This window comes from Nyctibius grandis, chromosome 1 (genome assembly GCF_013368605.1).
Source record: "Nyctibius grandis isolate bNycGra1 chromosome 1, bNycGra1.pri, whole genome shotgun sequence".
Lineage (NCBI taxonomy): Eukaryota > Metazoa > Chordata > Aves > Nyctibiiformes > Nyctibiidae > Nyctibius > Nyctibius grandis.
The window spans coordinates 36,633,784-36,656,491 of NC_090658.1; the positions used below are offsets into that span (position 1 = coordinate 36,633,784).

Below are 22,708 nucleotides of genomic sequence, written 5' to 3' on the forward strand. Positions count from 1 at the left end.
CCTGGAACGTGGAAGCTAAATTCAACCAATATACCCTCATTTCAAAAAAAGCTGTATTTATTTTAAAATAATTAAAATAAGTTAAACACAGCCAGGCCCACAAAAAAATGTAGCTGAAAAACACTTTCTTTGACAGCCAACAATGTAGCCTGGTTTGCTTTAGGGCTGAAAATCAGCATATGCCTGCTCAGTGATATTCGTCTAAAAAGATACTTATCAGCTGGTTAGAAGGATTTGCAGACCCAGCGTAGAAGCAGCTAAGGGTGGAAATGGGGAAAGAAAGGAGAGTTACAGTAGAAGAGGACAGGAGAGTCCCAGCACCAATAAGTCAGAGCCTATAATGGCTTATGCACTCTTCAGACAATTCTAAAGAAAGTAAGTTAGAGGATTTAGTTTACCACTTCTTATTCACGCTGTCTTGCAAGAATTTTTATAATTACTTTAAAAATTTGATATTGTAAACAATGAATCTAATCATATTTACATCCACCTCCTCCCTTAATCTTCAATATCTAATCTTTCTACAGCAATCTGAACTAGTAAACATGAAATTGTAAAACAAATAAAAAACCAACCCCGCAAAACCAATTTGTATGAAAATTCTACAGTTTCGAAATCCATTTCCTACTGATAAATAGCTGCAGAACTCGCTAGCTCTTTGGCATCTTCATGAAGATGGTGTATCAAAAAACCTCGTGTTATATATGAAAATAACAGCATTCACCCTATGTTTTCTGATTCCTTCTTAGAACTGTTAGAAACCATGATATTAAAAAATTCTGATCTGTTGCAACTCGGGAATGAAAACCTTAAATGGAAAGTTATTCAAGTTATTTGATTAATTTAGCACATATCAATCCATAAACAACTTTTAACTATTTTTGGAAACTGAGCATGGTACCATACCATATCAACACAAATATGTCATTATATTCAAATGTCTAGAAAACTTAATGAAAGAAAACCTAAACATACTAAGATTAAAGATAATATTTAAGACCACAGATTGTGTGTCTACTGTGAGGTCACATCCCGAAATGTCACAGTGCATGCTAATCAAATCCTTCGCATTACTGCAGTTGCAGCACACGATGAAGTCAGATAAATGTACTTGCAATGATAACCCCTTCATGAAGGTTTCCATCATGAGGCTGTCAAACTGTATAGTATAACAATCACCAGTACTCATGGTTAATCAAGCTAGACAAAAATGTTGGAGACACTCCAACTGTTTTACGGCTTAGGGAATCAAGGATCCTGAGATCGCTTCCCAAATATCATCAGATGCTGTATCTCCCACACTTATTTCCTTGACACTCTCCTACTGACCCCAGGAAATTCCACTATAGCAACTCTATGTCTTCCTCAGCAAAAGAAAAATGCAGCAGCACATCCAAGCTGCACTCCTTCAAAGAACCAAGCATCAATAATGATTTTAAATGAAACATCAGCTTTTCTGGATTTAATTACATAGCACCATAATTGTATGTTTTATACATTCCTGGCTGTTTTAGTCAGCAGGACTGTTGTCTGATGGACATATAGAAATGCCTGCTGTTCATGTGTGACAACAAGACTTAACAGCATAAAGATGACAAATGGCTAACAAAACTCTGTAATATGAAGGAAAAAAAAATCTTTATATAGCCTACAGACCTTTCCTTTGAAAAAATTATTTTTTAAATAAATCCTATTAGCTGGCACATTTCAGAATTTTAAACTTTCTTTCTTGTATTTGAAAACTGATCTTCTCTTTGTTTGAAGCAAAGTTATTTAACCACTGCCTCAAACTTGCAATAAAAATACTAATCACTAAGTAGCACATCAAAGCAGTAAATCAAAAGTGCTGCTTTTTTCACAAACATGTTTTCTTGTTCTCAATACTAATGAATAGTTACAAGTTTCAGTGTTTTCTACAGATGATTTACTTGAATAAAAACTATTAAAAAATATGAGAGCAGTAGCAGCTTTACATTCATGGACTTCTACATAAAAAAACTCCTCAGATCAGAAGTCAGAAACTAGAGGTAAGGAGACAGATTTTAATTTCAATCTTCCAAAATTTGTCATGTTTTTGAAAGAAAGTGACCATATGTTAACTGCAGATATAAGAGTTTATTTCAAGACTAGCAGACGTAAAAGCATTTGTGGTTTATGCATCTAATTTAGAGACATAATTAGAAAATTATCTCACTGTACAGTTCGCAGAGAGGAACTGCAGAAGGTCCTAACTTCTGCCTGCTTCCATTTGATATATGAATAACCCCTATGTATAACAAGGCAGCTCAGAAATCTTACCTGAGTCTGCTTCATTGCCCGTTCCATTCTGCGAGTACTTCCTTTCTCAAGCTTAGTCCGAAGGAGTAAGGCTGACGTCTGAATGGCCCAGAACTTCGGCTGAGAGAGCAAGCACTGCAGAGAAAAATAACATTTCATTATTTCATTTTAAAAGACACTGAAGACAGTAAAGTTTTTAACAGTGTTCTCAAGCATGAATGCTGTTTCCTATTATGAACTACATGGTTGTAGTACTTATTTGATGACTTGAAGGCTGTACAGATTACCTTAATCTATTTTCAATATAAAAGGTGGCCATCAAAACTATTTTCTTCTTTCTCAGCTACTGCAGCACTGTGTGTACATGTACCCATATGGTGCATACACCAAACTGCACAAATTAAAATGGCTACTCAGATGAAAGGAAAATAAAGAATTTGATACTGAGCACTCTGGCTCAGCCTTCTCCACACCTGCATATTGGATAGTTGTAGACAGCAGCAGGAATCCTACTTCTTAAGGCTGAACAAAACCAGTTCTCTCTTGGCCTCTCCTCATATGTGAGGTGCTCCGATGCCTGCATTAACAGCACCTCCACATTAAATAGGCTGAAATTGCTAAGAATCTCAAGACTATGAATTAATTTAGAATTTGCCATGACTTGAGAATAACAGGAAGAATTTTTGATGTGTGGTAGATGAATAGGGAATATGGAATAATCTAGGTAAAAAGCTTTCCTAAAGACATGGTAGGTTATCACTTGGAACGCCCTGCCCTGATGCCAGGAACTTGTTGCCAGTTTCCAACCACTGATTTTTAGGAAAGCCCAGTAGGAGACATGTAGCCAATGCAACTTTGATATCCCTTAATGCTGTACAGACCACATGGATTCTTCCCAGTATGGTTTCAGACACAGTATACCATTTTTTGTTAGATATTCACTTTGAGAAGGGAGACAGCAGGAAAACTTCCTTGCTGATTTTATTGACACTACAAATATGACCCAGCTTCTCTGAGAAAAGAACTCTGTCTATAGATATTTGTAGACGGCAGAAGAAGCTCCAGTCATTTTATTCTTTTCCTCTCAAGATCTCCCAAAGCATTAAAAAGTCTACTTTGCTGGTGGTTTGCGTGAAATGCCTGACAAATTCCTGTCATATTGTAATCTATCTGTTTTTCTTTTCCCTAGTGTTTCCACAGGAAAGGAAGCAGAAAGAAACAAGCTAAAAGAAATTCTCTCCAAGCAAAACTACAATGGGAAGAGAGGCGACAGCAAATGAAAGCATAAATGAAAGCAGTACGAATGCATGTACAGCCACCAAACACTTCAACATCAGCTGATCCTCCCTCTTGTGACCAACAATCTCTGCATGGATTCTTTCATGAGTTCTACTCAGTATTACATTAAGAAGTACCCAAAGGCTTCTATACTGTCCTGTACGTGCTGAGGACCTGGAAGCATTAGGGGAATGCAACCACAACGTTCTATATTCTGTATACTTTGAAGTGCCTTTTTACAAATTAATTATGGTCAGTAAATCTGTTAACTAGTCCAAATCCTAGTTTTGAGAGCTCTTCTCTCTGCTGTCTCATCATGGGAAGTTCAGTCTACTACCTATTCTTGTTTGGTCCTAAGACAAACCCTCCACTGCAGGACACAAGTAAGGCATTCCTAACAGAGGACACTGGTTTCTGAATTTATTCTTCGGTGGCCATTCCAGGTGGCTCCTAAAAAAAAATCTTAAGGGATTGTCAGGGCAAACACTTGAACAATGTTTATTTTAGCTTAAAGTCTTTTCTTCTGAGAAAGGTTACCCTTTCTCTCTTTTTCTCCACTATTGGTATTCTGTCATATTATTTTATTTTTTACTTAAAGGGAATTTTTTCTCTGCTACATGGTGGTAGATACTATTATTTATTTTTCAAATTAACACATCATCTCTGAAAAGAACAGTGAAAACTAAAGGGCTTGACTAATAATGCTCCTAAAGATATTTTCAGGTCAAATTACAGCCCTTGTCCGGCAGCACAGTACTTGTCCCCTCTCTCTGCTTCAACTTAGCAACTGGCACGAGCAGGGCACAGCTCAAAGCCTCTGTGTATACACCATCCAGCTCTGCAAGAGAACCAGCAGCTCAGGAAAGCCTCTCCTCTGCCTCTCCGTATACCTCCTACACCACTGTCTAGGCAGTGATTTAAGCAATCATGCTGTATGAGGTGTGTATAAAGTCATATGGGGAGGGAGGAGAAGCGAAGAGAAACCGGGTGAAAGAGAGGTGGAGACAACTACGTTTCACTCCTCTGCAGGAGTAACGACAGTCTTATCTTGAATAACAATCCTGCTTTTTAAAGGTATTCATAAAACAAAATGTAAGGTATACCTGCTGCACAATTACAGAAGGAAAATCTAAATTCTCTAACAGTTTTATTGATACAAAAAAAGCACTGCAACTGCACAGGCCAGTGAGAAGCAGGCCTGTTTTTCAGTTAAGAAATACTTGTAATTTTATGCTTGTACTGAGCTCAGTCTTGTGCCAGAACTCAAATGCTCACCTTTTCATTGCCTAATTGTAATGTTTAAAGCACCACAGATACAAAATAATACATGTATAAAGGGCACAAATGTTTATACTCAAGGGCTGTACAGAATAATTTCAGAACATGTATCCATAACTATTAAGCAAGCTTTAATCTTCTACCCAAAATCTCCACATATTCCAGATAATAAGTATTTTCTTGTAAGTCCCCAAACTTTATATTTTCACCTGAAGCTAAATCTAGACTCTATTAATGAGACTATAAGTTAAAATAAAACATCTGGAAAAAAAAACCCAACAAACTAAATCAAGATCATGCAAGTTTTGTCAAGTTTATTGTACTGTACCAAACGCAGCTAAGAAAATTAACAAAATAATTCTAAAACAAAACCACTATTGAGAATCTAAAAAAAGTCATCTTTGTTCTTACTTTAGGGAAAGAACAATAAAATAAAGAAAAACAGGAATATTAGATGGGGTGAGAAGAAAGGAAATAAAATAAGGTTATGCAACATTTTCTGGACTGAATGGAATGTTTTCACATGGGAAAACTCATTTCTCCAATTCTTCCCCACATTTTTTCCTACAAACAAGAACACTTCATATCGTCCTCTCCCATCATATCGAAATGTAAAAAGGAGATTACCAATGTATTACACAAAACAGAATATTTCATTCAATATATCATACATATACGACATTGGAATGAATCCTCAAAGTCTTAATAACAAAGTAGTCCGCTATTGTACAATACCTTTATAATATCCCCAGTACTATGTAAGAACAAAATGGCAAGTAATACCTGAATTGTAACATAGGTGCACATTACTAACGATGCCCAGATCAAATCCAGCCACATGAGTTCTGCCAAACCCAGGTTAACTCTCAGGTACCATTAATGAATGATTCGGCCTCATCATTATTCAGAATTTAACCTAAGTGTGATGCACTCCCTGATCACTCTAAAAACTTTCTGTTAGAGAAACAGAGAAAGAACAGTTGCACAATGTGCAATGTCTACACAAAATTCAGAACAAGCTTGCAAGAATCTTCAAGGAAGTTTGAGCCATTGGTATTCCATAAGTACACATAAATACAAATGTATCTGTATATTATTTATGAAGTTACAATGTTCGGTTTTCAGGAAACTACACACAGAGAAAGCAGCCTGCAGCTTAAAAATCAAGAATGTAACATATTCAAGATAAAACAGAAAAGTTAACCAAAGAACCCTGAGAAAGCTGGGACACACAGAGGAGCGTTACACAGTACTATAAGATGTCCAACCAACAATCTAAACCAAAATAAAGTTTTCTGAAGGGCAGATGAATAAGACTGTATCAGTCAGTCATGACTTATAAAAGGTATAGGTTGTTCAGAGCAACTCTTCTGCATTACTCCATCTGCTATTTAAAAAAGTAGGAGTTCCTATAGGCATTCTTTCTGACATCAAAGTTGGGAAGAGCTTCCATGGGCTTATTAGACATGTTAGACAAGCTGGAACAGGTAAAGATGACCCTTGTTAACTGCAGTTCTAAATAATTGGAATATTTTCTGATTTTTCCTTATTATAACTTAAGCCCATTCTTTTATTCTTGTACTTTGCTCACTGATAAACTATCAGTAGCCTAGCAAACTACTATGATTGCTATGATGGAGCTATCATTTGAAAGTGGACTTTCAAACTCTGAGCACTTTAAAGTGCAACCAGTTGTGGAATTCCCAAGAGTTGGCACATCAGTCCAACGCTGAACCAAAAATATTCTGCTTATTGGCCAAATTGCCAGGATGTGGTGAAATGACTTACTTGAAGGCACAGGCATGAGGCACCCTGAGGATTGCTCTGTTCCTCTGTCACCCCCTCCAAAGAAATGACCCTTAGTTTAGATTCACTCAGGTATTTGCTAACATGTTTTAAGTTACAGAATCACAGAATCAACCAGGTTGGAAGAGACCTCTGGGATCATCGAGTCCAACCGTTGCCCTGACACCACCCTGTCAACTAGACCATGGCACTAAGTGCCATGGTCAGTCTTTTCTTAAACACATCCAGAGATGACGACTCCACCACCTCCCTGGGCAGCCCCTTCCAATGTCTAATAACCCTTTCTGAAAAGAAATTCTTCCTGATGTCCAACCTGAACCTCCCCTGGCGAAGCTTGAGGCTATGTCCTCTTGTCCTATCGCTAGTTGCCCGGGAGAAGAGGCCAACTCCCACTTCACTACAACCTCCCTTCAGGTAGTTGTAGACTGCAATAAGGTCACCTCGGAGCCTCCTCTTCTCCAGGCTAAACAACCCCAGCTCCCTCAGCCGTTCTTCGTAGGTCAGACCCTCCAGACCCTTCACCAGCTTGGTCGCCCTCCTCTGGACTCGCTCCAACACCTCAACATCTTTCTTGAAGTGCGAGGCCCAGAACCGGACACAGTATTCAAGGTGCGGCCTCACCAGTGCCGAGTACAGAGGGACGATCACTTCCCTAGACCGGCTGGCTACACTATTCCTAATAGAGGCCAGGATGCCATTGGCCTTCTTGGCCACCTGGGCACACTGCTGGCTCATGTTTAGCCACCTGTCGATCAGCACCCCCAGGTCTCTTTCCGCCGGGCCGCTTTCTAACCACTCTTCCCCCAGCCTGTAGCGCTGCATGGGGTTGTTGTGGCCAAAGTGTAAGACCCGGCACTTGTTCTTGTTGAACCTCATGCCGTTGCTCTCGGCCCATCTATCTAACCTGTCCAGATCCCTCTGTAGGGACTTCCTACCCTCCACCAGATCAACACTGCCACCCAGCTTGGTGTCATCTGCAAATTTGCTGAGGGTGCACTCAATCCCTATGTCTAGATCATCTATAAAGATATTGAACAGCACCGGCCCCAGAACTGAGCCCTGGGGAACACCGCTAGTGACCGGCCGCCACTTGGACTTTGCCCCATTCACCACCACTCTCTGGGCTCGGCCATCCAGCCAGTTTTTAACCCATTGAAAAGTCCACCCATCCAAGCTCCAAGCAGCCAGTTTGTCTAGGAGGATGCTGTGGGAGACAGTGTCGAATGCCTTACTGAAGTCTAGATAGACTACATCCACAGCCCTGCCCTCATCTACTAAGCGGGTCACTTGGTCATAGAAGGAGACCAGGGTGGTCAAGCAGGACCTGCCTTTCATGAATCCATGTTGGCTGGCCCCGATACCCCGATTGTCCCGCATGTGTTGTGTAATGGCACTCAGGATGATCTGTTCCATCACCTTGCCTGGCACCGAGGTCAGGCTGACAGGCCTATAGTTCCCTGGATCATCCTTCCGGCCCTTCTTGTAGATGGGCGTTACATTTGCTAATTTCCAGTCAGCTGGAACTTCTCCAGTCAACCAGGACTGCCGGTAGATAACAGAGAGTGGTTACAAACAAACAGAAAACACCGGGAGGGATTTAGAAAAAATGAAAAGAAAAAAAATTCTTTTCTAGTTTCTTTTCATTACCCATTTCAGTTAACATACTTCAGCAGCTTTGTTGTTTGCTTTTCCAAAAAGCCACACACAATTAAGTTTTCCAAATTACCTACATGGATTAATTCATGTCTGTTTATCATTAGTCTTGCTTCATATAACCAAGTATATCATGATATGATGACTTTAATGAATTCATTCAGATAGTTAACATAAAAACCTTATTTCTTCAATACAACCAAAGGCAAAATGACAACCTTATAACTCATTCTATGCTTCTCTGTAACATGAAATAACACTGTGGCTTATTTTCAACATTCTATATTGTGCACAGTAGTCAGGTGAGTACATTAAAAAAACTAGTTGGAGGCATATGACTGAGGCATGAACAGGCAAAATTCTTGCTTCTTGCAGTTGCTTTGCAGACATATCTGTTAATCTCTGGTGAAGGACTATCACTGAAAGCTACCTTACAAGTGCTCAACTTGTTCTTAAGCATACAGCAAAGGATTCTTTGACATAAAAAGTTCTACGGAATTTGATCCTAAGAAACAAGAGAAGAAAATTAGTATGAGATTAGGGAGAATTTAATTTCGTTTTCCACAGTCTCATCCAAATAATCTGACACTAAATAAAGCAAGTTTTACTAAAAAGAGTCATGTTCAAATGCCACCTGTTTAATTTGATTTTTTTTTTGAAGTTTCTCCTAGCTGGTGACAAAAAGGTAACGTGAAATAGAATTAAAAACAACTGACTTATGGAAAAACCTGAAAGATGCCACATTATTGTGGAAAAGTTTCTTTAAACTTAATCTACATATTTTCAACAAGAATTGTATCTTATAAAAGATACTCCTTGCAATTCTGAAAAAAGTATGCACAGGAAACTTTGCCCTGGGAAGTAGTTAGATGAACTTTACAGAACTATTTCTAATGACCTAAGAAAGATTAAGGCAAGCCAAGGTCCAGAGAGAAGCAAAAGAATACAAGTTTTGAGAAATGTTCTTAGAATATCAAGTCCTCTATCAATTGAGCTTGAACACAGATGATTTCCAGTAGTACTGGGAGCACCTGGTTGAAATGGGATTTGTAACTTTAAACAGTAATTCTGTTAGAACTCTATAAGGTAAAATAAAGGACATTTGTGACTAAGTGGTTTCCAATACCAGTGCAGTGCATTTTTTTGTGTTGTACTGAAAAGCATAAATATCACGAGGAAAAGAAAAAGACTAGATTTCTAGTTACAATTAAGCAGTAGAACCATGGCTTGCGACAAAACAAGACAGATAATACGCCCACTTTCTGCTTTTCTGCTTGGTGTACAAACATGCAAAAATTTCCTATTTGCTGAAACAGAGCAAGTAGCTTCTCTGTTCAAATCCAGCATACAAACTAATACTGGTGTACGTGCCCTTCCTAAAGATTTAAAAATAAATAAGAATCAAAAGAGGATCTGATTATATATCATCACATGTGAACATGTAACACTGAGGTTTCACAGACCTTAAATTCCTCCTGGTAGTGTTTTTATTCTTACCACAACACTCAACAGTTTCCTAATCCTTCAGTGACCAGAAATTAAGGGGAAACCACAATAATTATGCACATACACAAAACCTCAAAATAGAATAAACACGCAACTAAAATACATTACTGTTTTCTAAATAGGTAAAAGGTAAGCTACACAGTTAACTGGACAGGAAGTATTTGATGTTTAAGCTGATTTAAATATAGATGTCAAAGGATTGTTTTTAAGCACAGAATGCTGTTCTTCTGGTGAATATAAATATTTTAATGCAAAAAAGTTGCTCAGCAACCACCTAAAGGAACTGCTATCTCCTTTTATCTATATTTAAATTAAAAGTTTGTATTTCATAATTATCACAGTACACATGCTCTGTATTCTCAGAGATGAAGCTGCTAATAAACTTAAAAATGCACATAGAATTACAGAACGTTGAATAAGAACTGGAATAAACAAGTTTTTGTCTTTGATCCACCATTGTCCTCAGTTCAATGCTACTCCAAGTTTTTTCCTCTTTTATTTCCCATCATGGTATTATACACAATACCTCTCTATCACGACATATCATTCGTATTGTTATACTCAACAATATAGAATTACTGTATTTAAATCTCTATATATATTATTATATAGTTGCATTAAAATGAACTCTTAAAACGCATACCTGTAAATCCCCATCTAATTCATCCCAGACAAAGACTGAATACTATTATTTTGGAGAGGTTATGTTTTTTTCTTACTAACAGGGGAGCTCCTCCTGTCTGTTCGTAAACCATTAGTTTATTGAAATTGAATAATCTGAAGTTCAGATGGAAACAACGCCCATTCCTATATACTTAATATATATAATATATTAAGTATATAGGAATATACTCTCTGAGAGTATCACCCTAATGCATGACGACTTGACCTTAGGTTCAAAATTCAAACACAACCTGACATAAAAAATAAGAATTCTTCTTGGACAATTGAAAAAGGTGGCAACAAAACACAATATGCCAAACTCAAACCTACTGACTCCACTGCTTGTACATGAGAAGTTATACTAACGGATTCCGCAGTACAATCCTCAATTTATATAAAACGTCATGACTACATGATAGTTCTGAACAAACAACAGTGGTTAACTTGGGAACAAACAAATAGGATGCTGGAGAAAATTATTTCAAACCATCTTCTCACTGCAGCTTCTGTCATCTATAACCACTGGCACTGCAGACAACATTCCCAAATAATAATTTTGGAATTCACACCACGAATCAGGGTACTAATTAGAGCACCTATAAATTTCTCACCTTCCTACATATTATCGACAAGAAATATTTGATTGCATGTGTCAATAGTTGAATAAGATCTACTAATCTGAAAAAACAAATTTTGGGCATCTGTTCAAGATAGCAAATCTTCAGATAAATAAACTGTTAATCTACAGAAACATTAGGATTGCTTTAGGCACAAGCAATTAGAAGATGTAAGGCTGTATATTCTCCAGTCACATTTTATTAGCTATGAACACCTTCATATTTTCTAAGGCCCAACGAGAAAAAAATTACATTAGGATTTCACTCCAGATGGTTCTTGCTACAACTTGAAAAATTCTAATCCTGTTTGGCGTAATTGTATCCTTAGAGAGCAACACGATCAAGATAACGGATGCAAACAAGGAAAATAGTATTTTCATAGCTTGAGAATGCAAGGCTTCCATAAATCTTATGACAGTGGATATATTTAGAGGCTAGCAGGCAGAAAGGCAGAGAAGAAAAGATAGTCTGTAATTTATCCAGTAAATCTTGTTCCTAGCACGGACTAGCCAAGAGACTTAGGAGATTGCTCTTTTTTTCTTTTCTTGCCTAACAGTATCTAATATAAATTCTACATGGCACCTTTAGAGTATTAAGCCAAGACCTTTGTACTGTAACAAGGAAACAAAAAATTATGTAATGCTTGAGCCTGTATGACATGCATTAGCAGAAATTCCGTATTTTCCCTTATATATTCCTGGGTATTAGGAAAAGGTTCTTCAGCCAGAAGGTGGTGGAGCACTGGAACAGGCTCCCCAGGGAAGAAGTCATGGTGCCAAGCCTGACAGCATTCAAGAAACATTTGAACAGTGCCCTCAGACACATGGTGTGGATTCTGGGCTTGTCCTAGGCTGGGACAGGAGTTGGACTTGATGATCCTTGTGGGTCACTTCCAACTCAGGACATTCTATGATTCTATTAGGTCTTTTTTTTGATTTTAATGAGTTGTTGCATCAAGATAGCATGTTACAGACTTAATCATATGATCACTTGTGATTTTTTTTAAGGTCTCTTCAAATTATCATGATTTAAATGCTATCTTCTTTTTAAACGAGTTCTGTCTGACTGTCAGTTAGGTAAACCAGAGACAGGCAGAAATCCTGAAAGTATTAAAGTGACAGAGAAGAAGATTTACTTTCCTGCCCTGGCCAAGACATCAGCATGTGCACAGTGCCGTTTTCCAGTACTGCTTTAATATTCCATATATATTTCAGTAAGTTTAGACCACACATTCAGCATATTTTTTCCAAAGTCTAAAGCTATTCACTCAACTGTATGACAAGGGTTTATTTTGGTCTATAAAACTAATCCTGGGACTGTACAACTAAAATAGCTTTTCACCGCAACAGGTGTTCACTGATCATGAGCAGAGCTGGGCTTAAAGCTCTTAGCCGCAGCCGTTATAAATACCTCTCGGTGTTAAAAAGTCAAAAGCAAGGCCAAAACACCATCACTGATCTGCATCGAGGGACTAGTTTAATTAGAATGGTATTTTTAAAATTCACTTTGTCTAGTCTTGTCTGGTAGCCTCAGCACTCAAGTTGTAACATTACGTCATTGTAAATACAGAGTACCTTTTGTTGAATTTGACTGCTAAAACAAGACACTATCTGATTTTTTTTCATTTTTATATACTTCAGTGTGTTTGTTTGAATGATATTCTTTCACATCTATGATTTCACATTCTCAGATAATTGAATGCATTTGAGATAAAATATTAATTCTGAGAGTTTTAAGATGAAATATATGTACACACACACAATGGACAGTTCATTTTTTCCCCATCTGCAGCTATGAAGAGTTGTTACAAGTTTCCTTTTTGTCTGTCTGCATTTTATAAAGCAAAATGTATGCAAAGATGTTAAAAATTTCTTAGTTAAACAGTTAATTATTTAGACTATACTAGACTGATTTAGAAATGAATGCTAGACTCAATACAGCAGCAATTACATTGCAATTACCTAAATGCAATTTAAAGTTCTTAAATATTTCATTTAATCTCAGTTTGCAAGTGACTGACTCTCCGGAATTTATCATATCTGGAATTTATCACAATGGAAGGCCCATTAAATACAATACAAGAGTTACTCGGTAGCTGGCTTAATCAATTCAAAAGTTAGAAGGGAAGACTGGAATAAATTTTCTTCTCACAAGACTTACAAAATACTCCACTAGTGCACACAAGAAGGCTAATGTCATTTTACTTTAACTGTATTGTCCACAGCTTTTTTTCACCCCACTCAAAAAGTTTTCTGGAGCAAATGGGTAGCTCTTGATAACATCCACCCAAAGGAATCCTCTTATTCCATCCTGCTTATCACTCTAAATATATTTCCCTCCATGGCTCTGGTTTTAAGCAGTAACACTTACTCTTTCTGATATCTACCTTGCAAAGAACAGCTTCTGGGCAACTATTTATGCTAGGTCAGCTTGCAAATTGTGCTGGCTTTTGTGCCATTTCTGTAGTACCTAGGACTTCAAGGAATAAAAAATCAGGCAGGAAAGCTTGGAGTTTAGTCCCCCTGGGTCTTTTTAAACAGGCAGCGATGACAGGAATGCTCCCTAAAAAAACCCATTTTGAACAAGCAACAACCTTAGGGGTTCCCTGAGAAAGCCTCTTACTCTCCATTGACTTTATGAAGGAAACTAGGTTCCTAGCTTATGCACATCAGTTAGATGCCCAACTGAGGTGTTTATTGCCAATGAATCCCCTAGACAGGTCCTCAATAATTTTATTATATCTTCCAGTCTCAAGTCTCATTTGGTTCCCTTGAGTTTGTCACAGGGCTACAGACACCTCTGGAATGACTGTTTCATCTCGGTGGTGGAAAAGAGATGCTCTAAACCAGCCTTTCTCTATAGACCACAGATTTGAAAGTGAAAAAAACCTAAGGTGTACCTCACATCCTGCTACAGTTTTTAAATCAAGGCAAGGACCAAGTTGAGAAACATGTGTTTGCACAGATTTAACCAGTTTCAGTATTATACTAGCTGGTATGCTAGCAATAGATGTAAGGGAATATGAATCAGAAGTTCCATTACTAAAGCGAACTGTCTCTTTAAAAAGAACAAAACTCCCTATTGTGTACAACTCCTCTTAATTTCCACTAAAGTAACACAATTAGTCATATTTCTGTAGATGGCACTACAAAAGCCAGCCAAAGTCAAGAATAATTTGCATTAAAAGGACTACATATTGTCTCTTTTCACTGAAGACATTGGAAAGGAATACTGAAAACTGAATCATGAGTGAATTTTTTGCAAAAGAAATGCATCTGCTACTTTCAAAAGTTCAACCATGCCAAAATACTGCGAAGATTATAACCTGTTATCTGCTCAAAGACACTGTGTTACTATGCTCATTAGAAAGATCAAGATGCTTCAGCATCTTTCTTCAGCTACCTCTTCTACCTACCCTTAAAAGAAAGCATTCTTTGTTGAAAAAAACCCAACACAGCTGCTTCTCAGCAATAGAGTAACATTACTCCATATTCCCCAGCATCCTTTTCCTTTGTTCAGTCAATACGCAGACTCAGCATACTCAGCTGACAATATGGCTAGAAGTCCTGATGGGGAAAAAGGATGACTTCCCAAAAGAAAATATCCTCAGACTTCACAGCTTGTTTGTTCATCCTCTGTTCTCTAGCAAAGGCAAAATAGGTAATATTCAGCTAAATGAGGCTGCCTTACCTCTGGTCTTGGTTCTTGTAAGTATCATTAGTTAGGAGACCTTCCCTTTCCATTCTCCATGACGGTCTCATTTGAAACCTGAAGTCATCCCTAGGCCAGCTCTCCTCTGCAGTGAATTTTATTTTATTTTTGAAGGGCAGGGAGTGAAAAGAAACATACGAAAGGTCTACATCTGCTGCTTTTACTAAAAGGTATAAATATGTTGTTCTGTAAAAGGCTGCATCTCTCTTTTTCCCTCCTTCTGCTTCCATGTACACTTCCTCACACACAGAAAGAACATCAATCAAAACACCTCTCTCTCCCTCTCCCCAAGTACACTTTTCAGTAGCGTACAGGGAAATGGTTAAGCACTTGTTAGAACTTGTTCATGTCCAAAGCTCAGTCCATATCTGTTGTTTCTTCTTCCTGCTATAGTCTTTATGTCTTCTGAATACACACCAAGAATTTCCTGAGCTTTCTCTTAAGTTGGATGTTTCTATGGTTTTTCTTGGAAAACCTCCTGTCTCGCTCCATAACCTTGTGACTCAGAAACACACAAATATTGTCTGTATTAAGAAAATTAAATTAAAGAGAGTAATTTGATGCGGACATAGGTATACTGGAATCTGATCTCTAGTCAGAAATAGAAGAAACACAAGCACGTGATGACTGTCTTTCCAGCTAGCTGTGAATGTAGCTCTGCAGATAAAACTGAAATGGTGGCCCAGTGTCCCCTACATTATACACCTCACAGAGAAAAAGGTCAAAGAAAATGAGCACTAGAGAAACATTCTCTTGCAAGGGAAGCCTCATATGTTCCACAGAAAAAGATACGTGAAAGGAGTACAAAGATTTATGCTTACTAAAGAATTTTCAGCAGAAACAAAAGACTCACAGAAAGCTTTGTATGGATTTAAATATAACAGAAACACAGAAAGGCAAGCTCACGTTAGCTTGCATGAAAAAAAAATAAAACAAAAAGTAGGTAGACATAGTGAGCTATAAACATGATTCTTTGATTCTGCATAATGCAGTCTGTTATTTAACTTGTATGCATGCAGGTATGTAATGTTCAGAGAGATCTAAAGAAGGAACAAAAATCACAATTCTAAGTAATTTTAGACACACTGGAAAAATAAACTCAAATCACATTCTGCTAGGAAAATGTTTTAATGCTTTTTTCCCCTTAAGATTTTCTACCTTCTAATAATAGTACAAAGGTATTATCTGAGTGTCAGATTATTTGTTCAGTTGTATTTGTACATCCAAACTGCAGATCTATCCTGGATGTCTGAAATTGCTTAAATTTTCTTCCACGTTAACAGGCACCGGTGGGCTGATATTTACAAGTTTCTAAGAGCTTAACGATCTGCGATGGTACTAGAGTGGTATACATATTGTATCCTCTTGTAAGAGTTAAAAAAAAGAATAATTTTTCATGCTGTTGCTTAAGCTGGTTTTTGGGTTGTATTTTGGTTTGTCTTTTCTTTTCCCTTTGAGAGACTATTTAAGTTCAGAAGTAAGTTTTCCTCGGAGGTTCTCAACTAATTATTTTTAGGAGAAGGAAGAAATTAGAGAAGAAAAGGAAATGTCATGAAGAAAGAAGATACTGTTTTATTTAAAGGAATCTGCTTTCAATGACTAGCGCAGGGTAAACCACATAAGATATGGCTCCTATTTTCACTCAGAATGGAGTCCAGCCATATTACTGACACTCGCTCTGTTGCGCCAAACATATCACTTTTTCTGTGTTATGCTGAAAACAACTTCAGCCAAATTTGACTGTAGTAGCATTGTCTTTTTTCAGGTCTGTGGTTTGGACTTACTCCTGAAACAGCATAAGTACAGACTTCCACACCACATCACAGTACTGCATTTATTTCCTAAGGCCCAATCTCAACAGCAATAAATCAGGTTTTTGGATTCAAAAGACTAGACTTTAATGCTTTGGTACCAATGATAAGGATTTCCCTAGGTATTAAACAACAGTGAATTTCTCGTTTTAACTGCTCAGCCTCAGGAATTTCACTGTCTATGCCAAGGTTCTAAACACATCATGTGCTCTTTTGATAATATCCTGAAAAACAGAAAAGCACATTAAAGAAATTGCTCTCTGCACAGGTAGTAAAACAGTGAATTTGGTTTGAGAATGGCTAAATATCATATTTTAAAGATAGATAGTTTCAGGACTATATGCAATGGTACATGCTGTCTGAGGACAAACAAAGCAAGCCTCAGATAAACAAAGCAAATGACTGAAAAAAGGGTGAAAGAGAGAAAATCAGTGCCAATGGAGAATATTTTCTAACTTGTTCCATTCAGATGGGCCATGTGGGAGAAGAAACATGTCCTATCCCCCGCTACGGATTTCCTTGGAAACTACCACAGTAGGCTCTGAAATCCTCTGCCCTGCTTGCTCCACCCCACCGTTAGCCTTGCCTCTTCTCTGACAAGGACCATTTTTGGAACAGACAGTGCTATAGGTTAACTTATCCTCTGCTGATAAAAATTTATTCCTCTGCAAGGCAATTACAACTTTTCATATTTCCGTCTCTGGTACTGCTGTGTGTAGCTACAGACAAGAACCATGATTTGTCAATACTTTCTTTAGGTTGGTCAACTCTTTCTAAGCATGTATTATTATTATTTTTTAAATAGTACTTCTTAGTCAGCAAAATTCAGGTAAGACTACACATTAAGGTTCCTGTTTCTTTTTTTCTGCTTCTTTGCTTGTTTGAACCGTTCAGGGCAAACTCAATGTTTGCAGCACTCTGGACCACTGGAAAAATCCCTTAGGCCTGACAGATCCTGCATCCTTATGCAACTGCCCCTTACGCAACTGGTGGTGGGATTTGTCTGTTCTGCCTGCCTACTCGCATTTACGAGCTCACCACTATGTTTTTTCCATAGACTGCCAGTGATGCTTCCTGTTTATTTGGTCTATCAACAGCCTCTGGAAGAATACTGCTTTATGTACTGCTGCTATCTGATGCACCGTAGATTCTTACTCTAACCGAAACTTTTATCTTTACTTTTGCAATGATAACTTCAGGACAAATATCCATTTACAATAATTATCCTTAAAATACTTTAACTGAGTATCTTCTTGCAGGAAGAGAATCAGGGTAACAAAAATACTGGTTCTCAGACAGATTTGGAGCACAACCATAAAAATTATACAATACAATGGAGCCTTAAAAGCTCCCTTCACATCCTCAGTGAAAGGCATAAAATTATCTTATTGAAAAGAACCAATTTAAATGTTTTCATAATTTCAAACCTTTAAGATCAGTCAATGGCACAACAAGAATACTTTAACAGTTGTATACAGTTTTTACATTATAAAAATGCCATTTGTGAACCCATCCTATAATGATGTTAAACTGTCAAAATCAGCTAAGGCATTTTTTTCTGCAACAGCAAAAAAAAAATTCAGGAAGAATTACATGCCTAAACCGGTGATTTATAGTAAGGCTGCCACTGACTCTACTATTAAGCCATGTCAGAACGAAGTATAGAATTTTATAAAACATCTTCACAATCTTCAGTCTGTAAGAACAGCTGTCTGTAGAAGAATGGTGACGCACAGCAGAGGAAAATCCACACAATGCCAGATAAGACTCTACAGGGAGTGTGTCATACCTGGTTTTCCCCTGTTTTGAATGCCATCATCCACCACAGGAATTCCACCTACAACAGTCTCTACTACTCAGTAGTCTACATATTGCAATACTCAGTGTTCACGAAGAAGTCTAAAATGTTGAATGCAAGAGGCATGCCTCAATTACTGTTGGGTGGGCTAAGTGGCTAGGGTCAAAGTCTGGATATGACAATTTCAGTGAGAGTTCTAGGATCGTCTCAGCACTTTCCCAGGAAAGAGCATACTAACGAGTCTTGATGCCCATTAAAAAATGTTTGATTTCTGATTTCTTTCAGTTCCTGACTTCACCAGTAGAGTATTCTGTCTCTTTAAAGAGCTACTGTTCCCATCACATGCAATAGGATCAAGCAGCAGCCTGGCTTTAAACCTTATGTGCAAAGGTTTAGTTTCCAAGAGTAAAACAAAGCTGCAGTCACCTTCCTTTCAGAGACTGAAGACACAGTGGTCCTGAAAGACGACTAACTCCTTAAGCAGCAACCAAAAGCGAGGAAGGAAAGGAATAAAAACAGAGTGAGAAATATGTGAGAAAGAAAGGAATTAGGGAAGATGAGAGCAAGAATAAAAGTCAGATAAACAGGAGGCAAGAGCTGACAAAGGACGGTTAAGGGGAATATGGCATGGATGAGTAGACAAAAAAGGGAAGTTGACATAGGCACAAGTGACTAATACCGAAAAAAATGAGTGAGAGACTGCTGGGGACCATGAAAGAAAATCCTGTCTTGGTGGACAAACGTGAGTAACGTATCTAAATCTGACAGAGTTGTGTAGAGAAGCTATACTCTGAATACATTTATTAGAGACCAAAGGCAATGTCTGGGATGTGCTTAGACTTGAAAGAAGTTAAACGCATGAGCTGTAATGGATTAAGATTCAAACACAACAGCCTAGCACCTGTCCAGTTGTATTATGCACATAAACAACAGCAGTTATTAAAATAACTGTGAAAACTGGATGAAGTATCATAGGATAGTTTGGGTTGGAAGAGACCTTTAAAGGTCATCTAGTGCAACCCCCCTGCCATAAGCAAAGACATCTTTAACTGGATCGGGTTGCTCAGAGCCCCATCCAACCTGACCTTGAATGTTTCCAGGGATGGGGCATCTACCGCCTCTCTGGGCAGCCTGTTCCAGTGTTTCACCACCTTCACAGTAAAGAATTTCTTCCTTATTTCTAGTCTGAAGAAGCTACAAAACATTTTCCTTAGACAAACAAAAGGGGCAATCTTTTTAGTTAGGAATCTCCAAGCTTCGCATTTTCCCAGCTCTATTAGAGATTCATCACACATATAAATAAATGTCTGCCTACTATTAGATAAGGGAAAGATACATAATATACAGACAAATAAATATACACACTGCAGTTCTTACACAATAAGCTGTAGGATGAGAAATATAGCCTTATTCCAGCAATCAAATGACCTGCTTGCTTTCTGAATCTTACTACTAAGCTATTAAGCAGCTTCAAACCATGCAAGATGTTCAAAACAAAATAAAAACAATTTTCTAAACATATTTCCTTCCTTTATTCTAAAACTGAAAGGGTTTCACTGACATATATTAAACTAAAAAGCAAAGAAAACATACTTAGTTTTAGCCAATGATAAAAACCAAACCAGGTATGATACTAATTTGGGGGAATGCAAATGCATATGCTGTTCCTCTCCAAGTGTGGTAATCAAACATCTCATTTTACAGCACAGAAAAATCTTTCGCAGTCTATTTACAAAAATCTGTAAAAGTTATTTTCTCTCTCATCTTTTGTCTAGACTAGATAGTAGTTATGGTAGAATCTGTCGGCCAACATATTCTGACAAATGCACCGAAGAAAAATATCTAGTTGACACAAGACATGAAGCCTTTCAAGATAAAAAGCCCAAGCTCCAACTTAATTAATGCAAGACATGATAAGAATTAACATAGACAAGGCAGTAAAATCTTCTCAAATACATCAAATACACCAACTAATATCTAGTGTCATGATTTTTATTTCAGATCAGAAAAGGCCTCAAATCTCAGCTTCACAGATAGAAAAACATTAAATAGTTTAAATATTTTCAAAATGTTTTTGAAAATTGAAACAAATAGAACATGACGCTTTTAAATGTTTTATTGGCATTTATTTGAATAGTCTTCATAACTAACAGCTCTACTTGCCATGATTAATGCAGCCAATCCAAACATGTCAAAAGTATTTATGCCACACCGTATTATCATATATGCTAAGCATATAAATTATACACAGAAAAAAAGTCTGAATTTTCTCATAGTAATCATGAGACTCATTTATGATATACATTCCATGAACAGTCCACTAAACGAGCTGGCATTATTGCCTTGTTTCTATTTCCTGATGCAATGAGCTAACCTTCGTAAACAGAATATGAACCTTTCCTATCCATGTATTCACACAACTGGAAATTAGTTTTCATAAGGGTCACAAACACTTCATGCAAATTACCTAATGAAAATTTCTGGCATATTTGACATTACAAGTAATCATAAAGAATAACACTTTGATTATTGGTATGTAAGTTATACCAGTAAAAATGTATTTGTGGAAGAAAAAAAAAGCTGAGTGATGGGGTCTGCTGGCAAGAATACATGCTTTTTCGCTCCCTTTAGGCATAATGTACTGTTTTGTACATGATCAGTACTAGAATTCAAGCATTCTGTAAATACAAGTGAAATAAATGTGTGTACAACCTCCATGTAGGTGTATTTAAATGTTTCACAACTTAATTTAATCTTAACATCTTAATTTCTGGTCAACAGCACTCGGAAATTCCACTTTAGTATTTAAACTTCCTGCTTTTAATGAAAGACATGAAATATTGTTGAAATACCAGAATCAGAGCTGCTTAACTTTCGTCCTTTTATAACATAGATGGCACATACTGAAGCTAACTACCTACTTACACAAGGGCAGCACACTGTGCAAAATCATATCCAAGATCACTGCTGAACAGAAGGGGGTTTACTCAAATGAGGACAGCTAAGTATGTAAATGGATATATTGCTGAAAATTTTTCAAAAATAGGTAAAAAACCCCAAATCTTTTCCCTTTACATCTCCTTTCAAAAGCCCATGGTTTAGAGACTTAGAACTTGATCAAACATCATTTTTCCCACAAAAATCTTAAATTGACCATCAATAATCCCCAGAAGAAAATACCAATTAGAACGCTCTTCCAGCAGCTTGGCTACCTAAAACTTTAGGATTAAAAAGACCCAAGGAAAATCAAAAAAAGGGGAAAAATCATTGGAGACATCTCATTTTTTCATCCCTAGTTTTGGGGGAAGAGAAGAAGAAATTAATGCAGAAGCAAGGTAAGATAGATTTATTTCTTATCAAGTTTATCTTATTTTTCCCAAAGCCGCTAGAATAGAAGAATAGCTAGAATTGACTGCACCTCTTTTTCTTTTTAAAAAAAAAAAAACAACCAATAACAAAACAGTGACATTTTAGTGATGATAAATGAATCAAGGAGTATCAGATTTACACACTTCAGACACCTTGGGGGGCAAGAAAAAATACATACTTCAAGACTTCAATCAAGGACTATGGCACTCTAATCAAACCTATCCTAAATTGTGTAATAAGTCAAAAAAATTCTGTTACTTTTTCAACATTTCATCTTTAATATAGACCAGAATAAATGTTTGGAGTGCTGATATGATAAATGTTCTACTTCCAGTGCAAACTACAGACATGATACTATCAGAGAAAATTAAACTCAGTTGCTTAGAGACCAGCAACTTTGCAAGTGGACAAGCAAACAAGAATTCAACCACTTTCATTTTTTTCAGATGCTATGGAACAAGCAAGATTAGAGTAATATTTGAAATCTTGGGGTAGGAAAAAAAAAACCAAATGAAAGGACAATACTAAAACTAGGCAGAGGAGATGAGGGCAAGACATTAGGATAGCTAAATAAACTTTTAAGAGTAATTCTTCCTCACATATGGTAAAAGAACAAAAACCTAAATTTACTTTGAAAAAAGGGAGACTTGGATTTACCCCTTGTTTAGCTCATCTGCCCCCTCCCCAGCCAAACAGGCAGATCAGTAAATATAAATCACTAAAAAAAGTGATTGCTACTACTGGTAACATATGAATTGATAATCAGAATATTGTCAAAAAGGGAATATTAAGCACTACACAGAATAGTGAGAATGTCTTATTTCCTTCAGATATCTCAGACAGCATTTTGTCGAATAGGGGGTTTAATTTCATCTTCTTGTTGCAATGAAATCTTTCTTGCTGAAGTAAATTATAATAGTTACAACTAGTGAAGGTCACAA

At 37.2% G+C, this 22,708-nt stretch overlaps 1 protein-coding gene across 2 annotated transcripts in view; it reads right to left on the minus strand.

The window, feature by feature from the left end:
- TTC27 (tetratricopeptide repeat domain 27) overlaps nucleotides 1–22,708 on the minus strand; it is a 140,397-nt gene that overhangs the window by 61,287 nt on the left and 56,402 nt on the right. For both annotated transcript variants that reach the window (XM_068403671.1, XM_068403664.1), the window contains exon 10: nucleotides 2,299–2,412. In XM_068403671.1, coding sequence (XP_068259772.1) covers nucleotides 2,299–2,412 — 114 coding nt within the window. The remainder of the gene's footprint in view (nucleotides 1–2,298; nucleotides 2,413–22,708) is intronic.